At 41.1% G+C, this 19,363-nt stretch overlaps 1 protein-coding gene across 1 annotated transcript in view; it reads right to left on the reverse strand.

Annotated features, from left to right (window-relative positions):
• The window catches only part of SCN8A (sodium voltage-gated channel alpha subunit 8), a 178,931-nt gene that overhangs the window by 46,221 nt on the left and 113,347 nt on the right, over nt 1–19,363 (reverse strand). Inside the window, exons 12-13 of the mRNA XM_029955498.1 lie at nt 12,116–12,519; nt 11,797–11,822 (exon numbers count right to left, since the gene is read on the reverse strand). Of these exons, the coding sequence (XP_029811358.1) occupies nt 11,797–11,822; nt 12,116–12,519 (430 nt within the window). The remainder of the gene's footprint in view (nt 1–11,796; nt 11,823–12,115; nt 12,520–19,363) is intronic.

Raw genomic sequence — 19,363 nt, forward strand, 5'->3', positions numbered from 1 at the left:
AATCCAAAGCAGAGTCCAGGCTCTGAGCTGTCAGCACAGAACCCAATGTGGGACTCAAACCCACGAACTGTGACATCATGAGATGAACTGAAGTTGGACACCTAACCGACTGAGTCACCCAGGTGCCCCTCGCTATTTTAACTAAAACATATAGCGCTATATATGTTTATCTTGCTCTTGTAAAATTTTACTTTATAAGTTAACCTACAATGTTCAAATTCTCAATCAAACAAAAAGGGCAGAAAACACCATCAGACTGTTACAGAAACTATTTTCTACATGTTCCACTGTGGGCAATACTGGTAGGGGAGACTGCAGCACAGTGTTAATGTCCCTCGCCCGTGCTCTCTGTGCCAACCTGAGTATGCTACATTAGGTCAGGCTCAAAGCAGTGGAGCTAGCTTTCGAGTAACCATGCCATCCGCTCTAACACATCATCCAGGGAATGTTGGCTCTCCTTTCCATTGTGAAGGTAAGAAGACAGACAGCCACCATCTCTCAGAGGACGCGGAAGATATATGTTTATATGAAGCTAGAAAAGCCAGTCTGATCAGTACTGGAAGGACCCTAGCTGTTTTGAAAAGAAAATAATTGTCTCTAGGGAGCTACATCCAAAAGGCTTTCTGTCCTTAGACACACGTTTGGATTTTAAGAACTGTACAGAAGAAGAAAGTATCTGACACATCATAATTTATCTCATTACAGTGTTTCATCAAGCTGTTTCACTGATTCAGACATTTGGTTTTCCACTGGGTTTTGTTTTGTTTGTTTGACAGAGCTACCAAAGAAATGAAAAGAAAAGAACTGATTTCCTTGGGAATTCCTGGCTGCATTACTCTACAAACATCTGTATGTGTAACAATGACTTGTTGACCATTATCTCAGGTCATAACAAGATGTATTTCTCTGGTAAGCCACTTTGTGCTCCAATTCCCAGCCTGATATTCACCTGACACCTAATAAATCAGACTAAATGACTATAGTTTTAAAATGATGATCATCTAAAAATGAACACAGAGAGAACCCATACAGTGCCCACTCTTGTTTCTGGCATTTATTCATTCTAAATTTTTACTGAGCCGCTCTCTGCGAATCTACAGTACATGGTAGGTAATTTTGATAATGCTGACTCTCAAGGTACTGTTAAGATCTAATGGACTGGCTGATTCATCAAGAAAGGATGAAATTGCATTTAAAATTGCTTTGGTTCTAAGTATATCTTACTGTTTTCTGGACTTGGTGGATATAACAAGATATAAATTCTTGAGACTGTAATAATATTAACCTCAAACAACTTAATAAAAATGCTGTCTAAAGGACCTAGTCAAATCATTAGATTATCATTTAGTGGTATCTATTTGAAAGCAAAATAATTTTTAGCATGGGTTAAAAATCCACATAAAGAGAAGTTTATCCCCAAACTCCATATGAAGACAGAACTCCATATGTAATGTGATAATAAACTGTAGCAGGGGTATGTGGGGACAACCTCTAGAACATTAAAATTTGTTCCCTAGTAAGGCATGTTATTGAACATAACTTAAGTTTCAAAAAAGAAATAAAGAGAATACCAAGAAAAAGAAGTTTCAAAGATCATACTTAGGGAATTTTACAGGGTAAAAAGAGAAATTCATTACGTCACCCTTTTATCTGGGCAAGAGAATTTACCACAGATCCACGTAACTGGCTCCATTGAAAAGCCCTGTGGTAACAGGAAGACATCCAGAAAAATCCCCTTAATTTTGTAAATTAAACAACAGCCTTCTAAAAGTCCATAGATCAAAGATAAAATCACAAAGGAAATTAGAAAATACTTTGAGGATAATGAAAACAATATGTTAAGATTAATGGGATGCAGCTCACACAATGGTCTGAGAAACTTTACAGTGCTAAGTGCTATAAAAGATATAAAATCAATGCTCTAAACTTCCACCTTAAGAAATAAGAAAAAGATTAAACTAAACTGTGGGTAAATAGATGAAAGAAAATAATAAAAATAAGAGTGGAGACTAATGAATTAGTAAATGGACAAACTAGGCAATTCAAAAGGGTAAATGTTGTTTTTTGAAAACAGATTAATAAAACTGATAATTCCCTAGAAAGACTGATCAAGAAAAAAAGAGAGAAAACACAAACTATAATTTTCAGCAATAGTAATGAATAGTAATGGGGACATTACTACATATCTTACAGGCATTATTAAGATAATAAGAATATACAGTAATTTTAAGTTGAACCATCATAAGACAGGGAGCTTCTGTGCAATATTTATAGTGGTCAGAGTATAATAGGATAGAGTATCATAATAAATAAGCTCAAAAATTTATGTGGGCTAACATAAAAAAAAAAGAAGAGTTGTAAACAACTTCAAGTCATTTCACCTTGGATAGAATGGAAAAACTTCTCAAAATACAACCTATCAAAATTGATAGAAGAAGAAACAGAAAATCTCAACAGCCCACATTAGAAACTGATAATAAAAAAACCTTACAATAAAGTGAACTCTAGTCCAGATAGCTCTACAAGTTAATTTTATCGAACATTTACAGATGAAATAATACCAATACTAACACCAATTCTTTCAGAAAACAGAGAATACTTCTCAACCTGTTTTATAAAGTTACCATAACCCTGATACTAAAACTAATAAAAACATTACAACAAAAGAAAATCAGAGACCAAAATCCCTTATGAACGGTGATGTGAAATCCTTAACAAAACGTGAGAAGATAGAACCCAGCAATATAAACAAAGATAATACATCATGACCAACAGGATTTACTCCAGGAAAGCCAGTTTCACACTAGGAAAAAAGTCAGTGTCATTCATCACGTTAGCAGAATAAAGGAGAAAAACAAACCATCTGATTATCTCAGATGCAGTAAGAGAACATTTAATAAAATTCAACACCTCTGTATAATAAAATTTCTTAGCAAGCCACAGATAGAACATAGCAGTTTCAATCTGATAAAGAATATCTATGAAAATCTATAGCCAACATGCTTCTTGCTGAAACATTAAAACTTTTTCCACTAATAATGGAAACAAGGAATAATATCTGCTTGCATCATTCCTATGCGGTTTGTATCTGAAGTCCTAGCTCGTGCAATAAAGCAAGAAAAATAAATAAAAGGCATAAAGGTTGCAGTTGCTTTTAGCCACAGAAAATATTATTGTGCATGTAAAAACTCTATGGAATTTGAAAAAAAAAGACCTAATAGAACTGAGATGTTAATTTATCAAGATCATGAGATATAAGATCATTAACTATGATGTTAATTTACAAGGTCATGGTATACAAAAACTGTATTTCTATGTTCTGACAACAAATACTTGAAAATAAAAAAACTTTTAGATTATGCCTTTTATAACAGTATCAAACACTACGAATACCAAGGAATAAGTCTAGTGAAGGATGGGCAAGAGTTCCACTACAAATTATACAACTTTGCTGAGAGAAACTTGAGAAGTTTTAATACATGAGACTAAAACCACATTCACAGACTGAAAGATTCAATATAATTAAGATGCTCCTTATTCCCAAACTGACCTATTGATTCAGTGCAATCACTATAAAAATTTTAGGCTCTTCTGAAGAAACTGACAAAATAAAAAAAAAAGATTCTAAAATATATAAAGACATGCAAAGGATCTAGAAAAGCAAAATAATCTTTTTAAAAAGACTGAACAGAAAATTATCTCTTAAGAGATTGTTTAATGATCTTTAAAATATTTTTTGTTTGGAAGGCTTAAGTTATCTTGTTTCAAGACTACAAAGTTATAGTAATTAGACAAGTGTAGCATTGGTATAAGCATGAACAAATAGCTCAAGGGAACATAATAGGATCCAAAAACAGACCCAAAGATGGACATCAATTGATTTTTTACCAAGGTGCCAAGTAAGTTCAATGGAGAAAGGAAAGTATTTTTTTAATTAATATGTTTCTTAATGTTTATATTTTTGAGAGAGAGAGAAGAGAGGGAGAGAGAGTGTGCACATACAGAGGAAGAGCAGAGAGAGGGAGCCAGAGGATCCAAAGTGGGCTGTGTGCTGACAGCAGAGAGCCCACTGAAGGGCTTAAACTCACAAACCATGAGATCATGACTTGAGCTGAAGTTGGACGACTAACCCACTGGGCCACCCAGGTGCCCCAGAAGGAAAGTCTTTTTAACAAATGATATCAAAAAACTAGATATTCATCCAAGTCAACTCCTATCTAATTTCATACACAAAAATTAATTTGAGCTGAATCAGAGACCTGAATGTAAAACTCAGAACTGTAAAATTTATAGGAGAATAACTTCACAATTTGGGATAATGGCGAAGATTTCTTAGGATGCAAAAAACATCATAAAAGAAAAAAGCCTGATACATTGGATTTCATCAAAATTAAAAATTTATGTATCTGATAAAGGACTTGTATCCTATCCATAACATATAAAAATCAATAATGAGCAAAAGATTTAAATAAGCAACTAATAAAAGATCTACGAGAAGCCAACAGATACATGAAAAGATGCACATCATCATTAAGCAGCAGGGAAATGCAAATCAAAAGCATAGTGAGGCAACAGTTTATGCCTACTCAAATGCTAAAATCAAGGACTAACATCACCCAATGCTGGCTAGGATTGGGGCAATTGGAGCTCTAATGCACTGTTGGTAGGAGTATTTAAAAAATAGTGTAACTGTTCTGAAGAGCTGTTTGGAAGTTCCTCACAAAGTTAGACATACATTTACCACATGATCCAGGAATTTCATTCTGAGATAATTATCCAATATAAATGAAAACATATATCTACCAAGTTGCACAAGAATGCTGTCAGCAAGCTTATTTATACTACTAAAAACTGGAAACAACCTGAATGTCCATCAACAGGAAAATGGACTAACAATTTGGAGTATAATTATACAATGAAGAACCCAATCAATACTTATCAATAACAATGATACCCAACATGGACATATCTCACAAACATCTTGTTGGGTGAAAGAAGCCAAATAAAAAAATACATATTGTGTGAGTCCTTGAAAACGGAAGCAAACTTATCTAAGCAAACATGTCAGAAGAGGTTGCTCAGAGAGGTAAAAGGATTGAGTAGGAAAGGGTACTTTGTGGGAAAGTCTTGCAGGACAAAGGGGTTCAGGGGACAGTTCTCAGCTGGTCTCCACCTTTGTATCCACATCTTTGGTAACTCTTGGGTGAGGGTTACCCAATGTACTATTGCAATATTGATTGTGCAGTAGAAATCCTTTGAGAAAGAATATGGAAGAGTGTGTAAATACGTAGAAAATGTTATCTGTATTGTGGAGATAAATGAAGATCAACCAAGTGAGAAAAACAAGGGCTGTTTATTCTGAGCCTAATATAGGGAGTCAGCCACCATCATATGGCATTTTGCCAGACTCAAAGGCAAGCAGGGGAGTGGCAAAGTTTTTTAGTAGAAAAAAGGGAAGGTTTCAGGGATGCCTCGATTTCAAGGCTGTTGGCATGAGGAAGCTGTAGGTGGGCTAACTAGAAGCAGGGCATCCTAGGTGACTGAGTAGGGGTCTGGCTTTCTCTGGTGGGTCCTAAGTCGAAAGCAGAAACAAAAATTAAGGAAATCATCAGTTATTAACCAAGTTCTGACCACCTGGGGCTGACAGTTATAGAAATTATTGTTTACCTTCCTGGACTGTCGCTAGAGATAGCAGACTGGCTTCCTGCTGGTCTGACTTGTAGCAGGCTGGCTGCCCGGGCTGTTTACCATAGACAAGGGGGTTGGTTTGTCAGGCAGATTGTGGGCGAAGGTCCTATTTTATATATGGCCTGGTCATTGTCAGAACACGCAGTCTCTCAGTATTCATCAGATGTGACTGATTAATGGAGAGAGGGGGGCAAACATATGTTCGTCACTGCCAACTGCCCGAGATGATATAAACTAAAACTACTTAGGACGAACAGTACTTCAAAGTGCTAAGTACTCACTGGGGGCTAAGGTAGTATCTGGAGAAAAATAAATCTGTAGTAAGCAAACCAGGGAACCCAGGAATCCAAGATGGTTGGGGAGTTCCTGAAATTCCTCCTCTCTGGGTGAGGTTTTGAAAGCTGGGACTGAACGTCCAGGCTATTGTTTCTCTCTTTTCAACTTTCACAACATTAAGATAAAATGCACATTAACATAAAATTCACCAGTTTAACGGTTGCAAAGTGTGTGATTCAGTGGCTTTTAGTATATTTACAGTGTATTCCAGAACATTTGCATCACACCAAAGAAGAACACAGTAACTGTTCACAGCCAATCCCAAGCCCCCTCATAGCCAATAATCTGCTTTCTGTCTCTATAGATCTGCCTCTTCTAGACATTTCATATAAATCTGAACTAGCTGTCAGCACAGAGTCCGATGCAGGGCTTGAACCCATGAACCATGAGATCATGACCAGAGCCGAAGCTGGACGCTCAACCGATTGAGCCACCCAGGCACCTGGGTGGCTCAGTCGGTTAAGCATCTGACTTTAGGTCAGGCCATAATCTTGTGGGTTGTGGGTTCAAGCCCCGTGTTGGGCTCCGTGCTGGCAGCTCATAGCCTGGAGCCTGCTTCAGATTCTGTCTCCCTCTCTCTCTTTCTGCCCCTCCTCTCCTCTTGCTCTGTCTCTCTCAAAAATAAAAACATTAAAAAAATTTAAATGGAACATATAGAGTAATATGTGGCCTCTGTGCCTGGCTTCTTTCACGGGTATAACCTTTTCAAGGTTTATTCATGCTGTAGCAAGTATCAACACCTCCTTTCCTTTTATAGCTGAATAATATTCCATAATAGGGACATGTCACATTTTTATTTATCCATCCCTCCGTTGATGGGCACTTGGGTTGTTTCCACTTTTTGGCTATTATGAATAATGGTTTTATAAATATTCATGTGCATGTTTTTGTGCGAACACCTGTTTTCCGTTTTACCTAGGATCATGTGGTAGCTCTGTGTTTAATTTTTTTTGAGAAACGGCCGCTGCTTTCCAAAGTGGCCACACCGTTTTACAGTCCCGTCAGCACTGTTGGCTATTGTTTCTTGTGCCAGATTCTAGCCAACTGAAGGGAAGAAAAGTTGGAGCAGACTCTCCCATGTTCAGCAGCTTCAGAGTCACCCTCCTTCCAGAATCTCCTTAAGATTGTGTCAGGGATATCTCTGCTATTGGCTCAGCCTCTCAATTCTTACCACGTGGGAGGTAGGGAGAGGGCTTCTTCCTGCAACCATGCTGAGACCTGAAGACCAGAGGGAAGATTACATACTCTTTTCCTCCCCTTCCCTATCTCCTCTGGTCACTTTTTATTCCTGTATGGAGAGGTTTTTATTTCTTTTGTTTGTTTGTTTGGCCTCACTTTGTTGGGGAGGAAAGAGGAGAGAGAATTAACATTTTAAGGTCAGGAGCTTCTGCCTTTTTAGAACTCAGCCTCTAAGGAGCATTCACATAAAGCTATCTGTAACAGAGGAAGCAACAGAGAACCTTAATTACATTCTTTGAAAGTAAAACTCGGTACAAATTTGCTCCATTTCTCTCAACCCAAATGCAAAGTTTATTGGGACATTTAGCCACTGACTTCCAACCTCCTAAGCTGCAGCTTTCCTTCTCAAAGAGAGAGCCTATGACACCTGCATGTGCAGATTTTGCCCACATTTCTACGAATCTGCCCAAGGAAGCTCAACTAGGTCGCTCTCCCATGGAAATATGTGAGTAGACATTTATCAGGCAGTTACCTTTTTCTTAGAACTAAAACAGAGCGTTTTATTTTATTTTTTAAATGTCTATTTATTTAGTTTGAGAGAGAGAGCAAGCATGCGAGCAAGGGAAGGGCAGAGACAGGGAGAGAGAGAAGCCCAAGCAGGCCCCGTGCCGTCAGCTTAACAGACTGAGCCACCTAGGCACCCCTGTAGTGATCTGCTTTAAAACAGTTGTACAATAGTTTCTTCTTCTCAGACTAAGGATCTTGAAAGTATTCCTTAGAAGAAATACAACCCTCTCCGAGTCAAGCAATTCAGTAGAAATCCTAAGGTCTACCTCTCAGGATGAAAAAGGCCAAAAGAGTATAGGGAAAGAAATGGAAAGTGGCTTCTGAACACAAAGAATGGACCAGATAATATGCTTTACATGTTATAAATGTTATCACATTTAATCTTTACAATTGCACTATAGCGAAGGTCCTTTTGTCTTTTTCCACAGATAAGGACATGGGCTTAGAGAGGGCACGTTAACTTCCCAGGATCACATCAGTAAATAAACGGAAGGGCTCAGGCTTTAGAGCCGGTGCAGCGCCCTGGCTACTGGCCAGGGTCTCGGACCTGGACTCCCTGCACTCGAGCCCTAACTCTACCGCTTACGGTGTGACACTGCACAAGCCACTTGTTTTCGTTAAGCCTTGGTTTCCTCCTCAGTGAAATGCAGACAGCAGTAGTCTCTATCAGCTGTGGGCATTAAATGAGGTAATACTTATACATTTGCAAGATAACACAACAGGGTTTCTGAGTTACATCTGTCAGCAGCACCTGCTTTCTCTCTGAGTGATGAGATTTCACCTACTTTTCCAGCCTAGAGATGAAGACACGGGAAAAGTCTCTCATCCTCTGCTTCAGCAAAAAGCAAAAGTGAAAATGCCCAAACTATTGAAAAATCATTACCGGTCACAACTGAATAATTAATGAGCATGTGAAACAGTGTTTGATGAAACTCTAATGAGGCAATGTCTGGATATCTTTTTTTTTATTTCATAGAGGATATTCTATTTCTTCATTTGAGTCTGAGGAGAAAACCAGATGTGTGGGACATAGCATAAGCATCAATACGGGGTGAGGCCAGTACGCGGACCTCATGGCTCCTGCACCGCTCCACAAGGCGTGAGCGCACACTGGGAAGCGCTCTTGTGGCTCAGGCGCATGTGAACCCATGGCTGGAGTCGCATCCCAAATGTTCTGGCAGTAAGAATCACTACATGCCAGGGGCACCTGGGTGGCTCAGTGGGTTAAGGGTCTGACTTTGGCTCAGATCATAATCTTACAGCTTGTGGGTTTGAGCCTGGCGTTGGGTTCTGTGCTGACAGCTCAGAGCTGGAGCCTCCTTCTGATTCTGTCTCTCTCTCTCTCTTTCTGCCCTTCTCCCACTCGCAGTCTCTCTTTCAAAAATAAATAAACATAAAAAAAAAAAAGAATCACTACATCCTAGCCTAAGGAGGCATTCATTCCTCGTGTGGCCCTGGGGTGCATATAACATTAGTAATGTATTGCATCCTTCTAAGATAAATGATAAATGTTTTTCTTTCCCACTTCCCAGAGACTAATATTTAAGCAGTCAGGGAGGTCTCCTTGGCCTCAGGAAGACCTTGGTTCAAGCTCCATTTCCAGAAGTCACTAAGGCTTTGAACCTCCTCTGTTTAATAGGATGAAGCCACCTACCGAATAGGATGGTTATAAGAATTCAATGAGGTTGTGCATATATTTAAGTGCTTAGCATACTATAGCAAGAATCCATATGGTAGCTATAATAATTATGTCCATTGTAGAAAGCCATAAAGAACAGAAAAGTGTACAGAAGAGAAAAAGCCACTGATAATTTCCCCTCCCAAAGGCAACTACTGTTAACTTTTATCAGTCATCCTTTTTCTGCATGTAGTTTGTCTTTCTATAGATCTGATATACCACATGCAGTCTATGCAGTCTGGGTTTGTTTTATTGTGTCTTTCTGGCCTATTAATGTAACTGACATATATCCCCATGCCATTCACAGCTAGCAAGCGCTTCTTTATGGCTTCTAACAAAAAAGCGTTTCCCGGTTATGAAGCCTTTGGGAATGAAATAGTTGTGCCCTACCTCACCTTCCTGCCGCTTTGGGATCGGCCCTTCTGGCCTTGGGAATCCTCAAATCTGTCACCATCATCGCTTGGGACTACTGCAAAGAATCTCCTAAGTGCCTACAGGGGGTTGGGTGTGCAGCCCCCCAAAACCCGAAAGGCAGCACTCTGGAGGCTACAGCTTAAGGTGGGGCACAGAGCTTTGCTTCCACAGTCATCTGCTCAACTGCCTCTCGAATTTCTTTCCCACACACTCTAATAGAAGCTGCCAGAAAACCAAAACCCAAACCCCCAAACCTGCTCATCTGCCTTCAGCTCAAGTTCAATCTCCTCCTTCCTGGATACCTTTTCTAATTCCTTCTTTTCAACAAAAAAGCAAGATGGATGATTTGGTTTAAATATAAAAAAAGGCAAGGCTATCAGAATTTAATTTGGTTTCTAACATTTGAGTTGCCTGAATGGAACCGTCCACGCTGACCCGACCCTTTGTTATCTGTTGATATTACCCTGTTTCTTTTTTCAGAGAATGTAACTGTCTAATTCCAGAGCCTAAATCTTTACTTCTAGGTATAGAATTAGGGACAATCAAAAATTATACTTAAAGTAAAGATAGTCATCTGTAATATTTATTTTGGCCAACTATCTGGTTTGGGGGGAATTCTGGAACCACTGTTTGTTATTATTATTGTTCCTACTATAGTTGGTATTAAATAAACAGTTTTCCTGAAGAAAAATGGCCATGGGACTCCAGAGAGAAGACATTAAAATTAACTGAGAAACAGAAGATTGAGTTTTCCTGGAGACCCTGGCTCTATCAATAATGAGCTATGTGACCGCAAGGAGCCCAACTTCTCTGAGACTACTTCCCCATCTACCAACAGGGATAATGAGCTCTACTTAGTCAGCCTTTCAGAATTTTTATTCAGAGCAAATGAAATAATTAACATAAAAGTAAGTTGTTGCTTGTGAAGAGCTACACAAATGTGTGTGTGTGTGTAGCGCGGGCAGTATTTTGCTGTTAAATATAAAGGCAGGAGAGAGAAGACAGTGTCAAACACATTTTAACTGCCTTTCGAGTTTTTATCTGTACAGTCGGCAACTATCCAGAAATGTTAAGAACGGATCACCGTGCATAATCGCACCTTTGACCATCCCGTTTTCCTCTACACATGCATCATGCTAATTAAAGGACCGGCTGTCTTCGTGCTGTGTTAGGGGAAACCGAAGTGTTAGGACAAGACAGACTGGCGTGCCACCTCAAGGAGTCTATGCCAGCTAAGGAAGGATTGAGGAACGTTAAGGAGTTAGAGGTACAGAGGATTAGGATTGCTGAGGTTATACGAATTTAAAACTAGGAAAAAGGTATAAACAGCTTAGAATTTAAAGAAATGTTAGGAGATGGCTTTTCCCAAAGAGGGGAGCCATTATCCATACCCCTCGATGAGTGATTTTCTGAGCTATTATATGCAGCTCCTCCAGAGCCTGACATTTGATTACATTTAAAATTCATCTTTTACTTCCCTTCTCCTTCCTCCCCCATGCACCATGTGTTCTTGCCCCAACCTCCCACCTGCCCCCTCATTTGAGTTCTTTCCATTTCAAACGCTTTTGTGCTCCGGATCTGCGCCTGCTTCCCTAACGTCTTCTTGCTGGCTCTCCCTGGTGCACACCTCCTGCCGGCTGCGCCATGTATGCACATTCCTCTTTGGAAAAATCACACCTCGTTCTTACAGAGGAGACTCGGAAAATTGTTCTCAACTATATTGCTTTTTTTTTTTTTTAATAGAAAGATAAGAGCTTTAAATTCCAGGCTGTTTCCCTATAAGGAGAGGATGTGGGAGGGAGAGAAGCAATGGTAGTTCCAAACCGGCTCAGACTTGGTCATTGGTGGTGGCAGGATGCCATTCTCATTCCATCCGGGCAGGATCCGCTGGCCAGAGGCATTCAGTCAAAGCAGGTTGGGGGGTGGGGGGCGGCTAGGGATACAGGTAGGCTGACAGAGACTTGCAAAGATGGAGAGAAAGGAAAAGAGGTTAAAAAAAAAAAGCCAAGAAAGGATGGGGAAGGGCAGTAGTGGGGACACAAGGAGGGTGGGGGTGGGGGGAAACAGAGCAGAGAATGAAGTAAAAGGGAAAAGAAGGAAGGGCTGAAGAGAAAAACCGAAACTAAGCAGGTGGGAGAAGACAGAGGCGGTGCAGGGCAGTAGGGACAGAGCGTGGGAGCGAGCGGCCGGACCGGAGAGAAGAGAGGAGGGCGCGGGAGAGACTGCCATGCCTAGCCTGGTCTATGTGTTTACTTCCTTACACTGTCGTCGGTAGCTGCCTTATCTATTTTCACCTCTGGCAGGAGCCGCCCGCCGATGTGGGAGCCGGGGCCGCCGATGAGGGACACCACGCCGTTGCAGTCGACCGTGCTGTTGCGCTTGACGCTGCGCCGCAGGCTGGGGAAGATGCGCGACGAGCGGCTGCCCTGGCTGTAGCCACTGTAGCCGCTGTAGCTGCTGCGGCGCTCGCGGGCCCGGATCGGGATGAAGAGCGAGTCGCGGCGGCCCTCGCTCTCCTCCACCGTGCTGTGCTCGTCGTCCGCGAACTCGTTCTCCGAGCCCGGGTCGCGGAACCGCCCGGGCCCTCGGAAGCTGAAGATGCTGCTCTTGCTGTTGTGGCGGGAGAGGAACGGCGAGCCCGGGATGCTGAGCAGCGACTGCAGGGGAGACAGGGAGAGACGCGGACACAGGCGTGAGACAGGAGGCTGACCCATTCGGACCCGCAAGGGCAGCTTGCCTCCCCATCCCGGCCCCACCCTTGCCTCCCTGGCATCAGAACACCAGTGTTTCCAGAGAGCACTTCTGCAGGTTGCCGTCTATACCACCAACACGCATAATCACTCGCTCCTTGCCCCATACCATGGAGACGCATCCGGCTTTGACCAGCTAGCGGAACAGATTCTACGCCCTGTTCGCCCCTGCACCGCAATGACCCTTTTGTCTCGCACTCCATGTAGCTAGTCATTGGGAAACACACCTGTGTGTCCAATTCTCATGACTATGAGCTCACATAAAGTGCGCCTTTATTCAAGCTAGACTCCAGGCCACACTTGGCAAAAAGCAGAGAATTTAAAAGTGCTCTATCACTATTAACAGTGCTAGTCTCTCAATGAGTATGTGCCCTGAGATAAGTAGTATGCCAACAATAGTCTGGAAGTATTTTTTGTTTGGTTCAATATTATGTGTTTCCTTCGACTCCATTAAACTTTTTAAAAGTTTATTTATTTTGAGAGAGAGAGAGAGAGAGAGAGAAACAGAGAATGTGAGCAAGGGAGGGGCAGGGAGGGAATCCCAAGCAGGTTTCCTGGAGGAACCCCCAGGAAGGGATTGATTCCATCATCCTTTAAATCATGACCTTATCCAAAATCAAGAGTCAGATGCTTAACTGACTGAGCCACCTAGGGTCTCTCCTCCTACTACTCCATTTTAAAGTCAACATTTTTTTTCATCACAAGTTTAAATATTTGTAAATTATATAATTCCCAGCACTGACATTTTGAGATGAAACTTTTATTTACCATTTACAAATTTTTCCTCCTTTCTTTTTCTCCCCCATCTCATGCCTGCTTTCCATATTTCCTAGAGAACTGTGTGCTAATGTATATTGTTATGCTTTACTGCATTTTATTGATCACCTTTGAATACTTTTGTGCAACAAAAAATTATAAACTGTCCTTAAAATTTAAAAATTTTCCTGTGACCCGAGTCTCTAAGAATTTTTAAAAATTCTCCTGGGTTGGGGCACCTGAGTGGCTCAGTCAGTCAGTTAAACATTCAACTCTTGATTCCAGCTCAGGTCATGATCTCACAATTCATGAGTTCGAGCCCTATGTTGGGCTTGTGCTAGCAGCACGGAGCCAGCTTGGGATTCTTTTTCTTTTTCTCTTTCCCTTCCTCTCTTCCCCTCCCCTGCTAGCACTCTCTCTCTCTCTCTCAAAACAAATAAATAAAAATTAGAAAAATTCTCCTAGAGTCATTTTTAAATTATAATTCTTATTAATAAAATTGATCAAGATATATAAACATAGGGTACCTGGGTGGCTCAGCTGGTTGGGTGATCAACTTTGGCTCAGATCATGATCTTGCCGAAGGCTTCAAGCCCCATGTCGGACTCTGTGCTGACAGCTCAGAGCCTGGAGCCTGCTTTGGATTTTGTGTCTCCTTCTCCCTCTCCACCCCTCCCCCACTCATGGTGTGTGTGTGTGTGTGTGTGTGTGTGTGTGTGTGTGTGTGTGTGAAAAGAATAAACACTAAAACAAAAATATATATAAATATACATTTTATAAGTAATTATTAAGCTTAACAAGAAAATTTTATTAAAATATATCTCAATGAGTTTTTTAAATTGGTGTTTTGGGGGTTGAAATATTTGCATTATTTATTACTAAAATCAAACATGGCTCAATATCAACCCTTCCTTGCCTTTCTAATATTAGATTTTAAGTGCTCAGAAACCTTACTCACATAAATAGTATCTGGGAACAGAAGAATTTTATTGTAGCAATACCACTCAATTCTTTGAACTCCTTACAAATTAGATGCCAAAGTCACATAGTGAGCTATCAGCAAAATTTATCTTAATCAGCTGACAGCCAAATTAGGTAGTCTTTCAACTTTATTGGAAGCAAAGAACTCTAAACCAACCAACTTGCCAAATGATTTGTTACCTGGTTGTTAGAAATATCCCATTTCTTGTTTTCTGAGGATGCCCAAAAAAGTTTAATTTTTTACTAATAATCATAGGAGTTACTCTTACAGGGGTTATACTTTCTCTTAAAGGAACCTTATCTAACCCAAAAGAAAAAGTTGAGATAATAAAAATATCATTAATTTCAATATATCACTGCAAACATTAATTTTTAATAAAATAATATGATCTTATCACATGCTTTAAAAATATTTTCATCAAAACCTTAAAGCCACAGATTAGCTTGTTTCATTTATAAAAATATCCACCATATGATACAATTGGCAAAGCCAGTCATTACTGTCAAACCAATTGACCAGACATTTTTATTTGAAAAATATGACCTTATTTTTCCTTTTTAAAAATAAAACATATTTTAAAAAATGGTTATCCGCTTAATTTTGAGAGAGAGAGAGAGTGAGCAAGGGAGGGGCAGAGAGAGAGGGAGACAGAATTCCAAGCAGACTTCATGCTGTCAACACAGAGCCCGATGAGGGGCTCAAACACACAAACCATGAGATCAAGACCTGAACCAAAAACCAAGAGCCAGACACTTAACTGGCAAAGCCACCCAGGCACCCCAGACCTTAGTTTTCCTTTTTAATAAATGTACTATTATATATCCCAGTGACCTCCATCCAACTCCTGATTTTAAAACACCCTAACAGCCTTGATTATAAGATAGGTAAATTCACAAAGCCTTACAATGGATTTAAATTTCCTTGACTGAAAACTTAAAGACACTAATATTTTCAATTGTCCCTTTGTCAGGCATCCCCCCCACCCCAATTTTTATACCTCAGGGCAATGTTCTATGCCGAAGGCAATGCCTTCCTATGGTACCTATGATTTTGTTCTAATGAGAAATGGTAAGGTGACAGACACAGAGACAATTGCCTTTGGAGGGGTCTATTAGTTACAGGTCCCACAAGGCAGATGAGCAAGGGAACATGGTTCAGAGCCTGTATGGCAGTCTGCCTGGAAGGAACAGGCGAGGCAGCGCAGGCACGTCTGAGAAGCCTAGGACTGGGCAGAGTGGAGAAGTTCAGCAAGCTCTGGGCTACAGGGCTGGTCCCAGCTGCCAGTGTCTGGCCCCTGGAGTGATTTAGGCCAGGGGGGACATTGGTTTGGTATGTCTTGGGGTGTGAGCATTGGCTAAAGTTGGGGATGAGGGTTTGGATTGGGTGATTTGCATATGAGGGGCACACTCCCAGGCAAGCTGTTAAGTGTCCAGGAATTAAGTTTGCACTGGGAAGGACAGTCTCTCCCCGGCTAGCAAGGCTCCTAAAATGTCAAAGCATCATAAAATACAGAAAATCAAAATCATGTAAGTAATACAGTAAGATCCCAAGATTGGATTGAGGGAGGGGCAGGAGATATCTTTGAGCTTCTACTCACATGTTCAGTTCAGTGGAACACAGCCCTCTGAGGTTCTGTTAGATGTTTACAATCAGGTCTTGGGCTTATATATCTCCCTCGTAAGGCTCGCCAGAGAGAAATAAGGCCAGAACTCTTGGGCTCCTTTGTTAAATCCTATGATCGCACTTAATATCATCAATCCTCCCAGCTTGGACTCTAATTTACTTTTTCCATTTTGTCTTTCACTCTTTCCCCTCAAAGACTCTTCCACTGAGCCACTCTGCTTTCAGGCCCTTATTTTCTGCACCTCCAGCTGTGGGGATTCTCTCTACTGTCTGTGGTCCAGCCCTTCAGCTTCTTCCTCCACAAACTTCCTTCACTCTTCAACAGCATGGAGCCTCTCTTTCACAGTACTTGCACTCTACTTTTTACTAATGTTCTTCATATATATGCTTTTAGCTCTCTCTCCTCTGTCTCTCTCTTTTTAATTTTGAGAGAGAGAGAGAGGGAGTGAGCGCATGCAAATGGGGGCAGGGCAGAGGGCAAAAAGGAAAGAACCTTAAGCAGGCTCTGGGGCTCAATCCCATGACCCTGGGATCACAAGCTGAGTTGACATCAAGAGTTGGACACTCAACCGAATGAGTCATCCAGGCATCCCTAGCTCTCCGTTTTGATGAACTACAAGCTCTTTAGGGGCACACTGCCTGATTCATCTTTATGTCTCCTGGAGCGCTCTGTACATCATGGATGCAGTGCTTAATTTAATGAATATGCACTTAGATTATATATTGTAAATTAGCCACCCACACTTTGGCATTATCCCACACCTGCACTGGGTCACTGCGTCACTTCTCATAGCAAGCTTCCCTGGACTGAATCTGTGATTTTGCTGACACGACAACACACAGTACATTAGGTCTCCACATTAGGAAAGAGGTTTCACTTATTTGACAAATGATCATTAAATACCTATTGTGTACTACCTGGTGTGGGTACAGTGGTAACGAAGACATACGGCATGGTCCCTGCCCTCCTGAACCTTGCAGCCTGGTAGAAAATATATACTACAGGAGACTTATTCTTAATGGGTAGGAAAGTGATAAGATAATGATCAATTTAGTGACCTACAAACACACAGAAATCAAGATCCTGAGACAGCACACACTTAAAGAAAACAATTTGTTGCTTACGGTTTAATTCCCTATTCCATTCTTGGCACAAGAGCTGATGGTAATCCATGCAGAGGGGAAGAGAGGGCTTGCCCCATCTCTCCCTGTACCCAATATTCAATCCTGCTCTAGCCCATTCTCCAGGGGGATACAACCTGAGGGCAGCCAGTCCAGCCCCTCCCCAGTCTGGTTTTCCTGGGCTGGAGGGTTTCAGTGATGACACAGGACTCTCATCTATATTAACTCCTGGGTCTGGGCTACTTTATGAGATGGGTGGGTCTGACCTTCTGTTTTCAAAATCTTCCTTGTTCACCAACCAGGAGCTGCACACATCACAGCTAACTAGAAATACTACCTCAGGTCTAGGTGTGTGCTTGGGAGAACGGCTCTGGAGTGTTTTTGATTCGAGGAGGTGGCCCTCATATTCCAAGGAAAAACTGTCTGAGGATTTTAGGGCATCCATGTCGGCTGCCTGTTGGGACAAGGTTTAACAAGACTGGGCTGCTTAGGATGTGATAAATTAGTGATTTCAATCTTCTGTGTCCATGGCATATTTCACTTTTTCTTCACTTCACTTTTTCCCCTCAAACAGCTCGTTCTTAAAATGTGGCCTAGGGACTCCCGGGGGTCCTGTGACCCTCTTAAGGAGGATCGAGAAGCCAAAACTACTTCATAACAATACTGAGATCACATCTGCCTTTATCACTTTCATTTTCTCACAAGAATGGAGTGGACTCTGGGAGCCTGACAGTTTTACAGTATTTAGACTTTTCTTATGAGCTGTTAGTGATAATACTGTATGTGATTTTAAAACATGGGTGTGGCAGTACTTGGAAGAGGTCAGTGAACTCAGTAACTCAGTGAACCAGTATTTCCCAAATGATCAATGCACGATGCTACTCATCACTCATGAGATGATAAATACGGCAAAGGATTTTAATGTAACAGACTTACTGATACAGTTTCAAGTTCTATACTGCAACTAATCACTGAAAAAATAATACTTGCTGAGTTCTGGAATAGCATTAAGGACATATATTCATAATTGCCTGAAAAAGCTTTTAAATTTTCCTCCCTTTTTTTTGCAATTTTTTAAACACCTTTTAAAAATGTTTATTTATCTTTGAGAGAGCAAGTGGGGGAGGAGCAGGGAGAGAGGGAGACAGAGGATCCGAAGCAGGCTCCACGTTCTGTGCTGACAGCAGAGAGCACAGCATGGGGCTCGAACCTATGAACTGTGAGATCATAACCTGAGCCGAAGTCGGATGCTTAACCAACTGAACCACGCAGGTACCCCTATTCCTCCCTTTTCTAATTACATCTGTATAAACTAGATTTTCTTCAAATAGGTCGAGCAAAAAAAAAAAAATTTAAAAAGCAAGACTGAATGCAGAAGCAGGTATAATATTCCAATTGTTTTCTATAAATTACAGATTAAAGAGATGTGCAAAAATGTAAACAGTACTACTTTTTCCACAAATTTTATTTTTTTTGAAAACAGTTCATTTTTACAAAAATATGTATAATTTGTGTTAAAGATGTAATGGGTTTATCTTATTTATTTATTCATTCTAAGACTTTGGGTTTTGTTTTGTTTTGTTTTTGTAAGAGAGAGGGAGTAGAGGAGGGGCTCAGAGAGAGCGACAGAGGATCTGAAGTGGGCTCCCTGCTGTCAGCACAGAGCCGGATGCGATTGATTCAAGGCTCAAATCCATGAACTCACACTAACCCGAACTGTAGATCATGGCCTGAGTTCCAGCCACCCGACCACCCTTATTTTTTTTTTCATGGCCATGGGGCACCACAGCTCTCTGGCTAAGTCCACTTGACCGTCAAGCCCAGCCTGAAAAGAAGGTACCCGCTACAGACTCCCCCTGAGAACCTGGCGTAGCTGGCAGGGTCCTGGGGAGAGCGGCATTTCATTGCTAGGTGCAGTGAGAAACCTTCAGTGCTTTCTGGTTCTTACAAGAGTTCACGCTCTGGCATTCGGGTTATTAAATCACTTTAAAGTATGGCACAGCTGGCTTTGTGATAATATTGTATATTGTACCTTCTGTGTTTGCTCTGCTCCATCATTGCCTGGCCAAGATGTTACAGCTTATTTAAAATTTCTTTCGTCTCTTTCCCAAACCCTGGATTTATTTTTATTTTTTTAGCAATCTCTACACCCAGTGTAGGGCTGAAACTCACAACCTCAAGATCAAGAGTCATGTTCTCTATCGACTGAGCCAGCCAGGCACCCCTATCATTATTATTTTTAAGTAAGTCATCAAATCAAAGTGTTTA

Source organism: Suricata suricatta, chromosome 10 (genome assembly GCF_006229205.1).
Source record: "Suricata suricatta isolate VVHF042 chromosome 10, meerkat_22Aug2017_6uvM2_HiC, whole genome shotgun sequence".
Lineage (NCBI taxonomy): Eukaryota > Metazoa > Chordata > Mammalia > Carnivora > Herpestidae > Suricata > Suricata suricatta.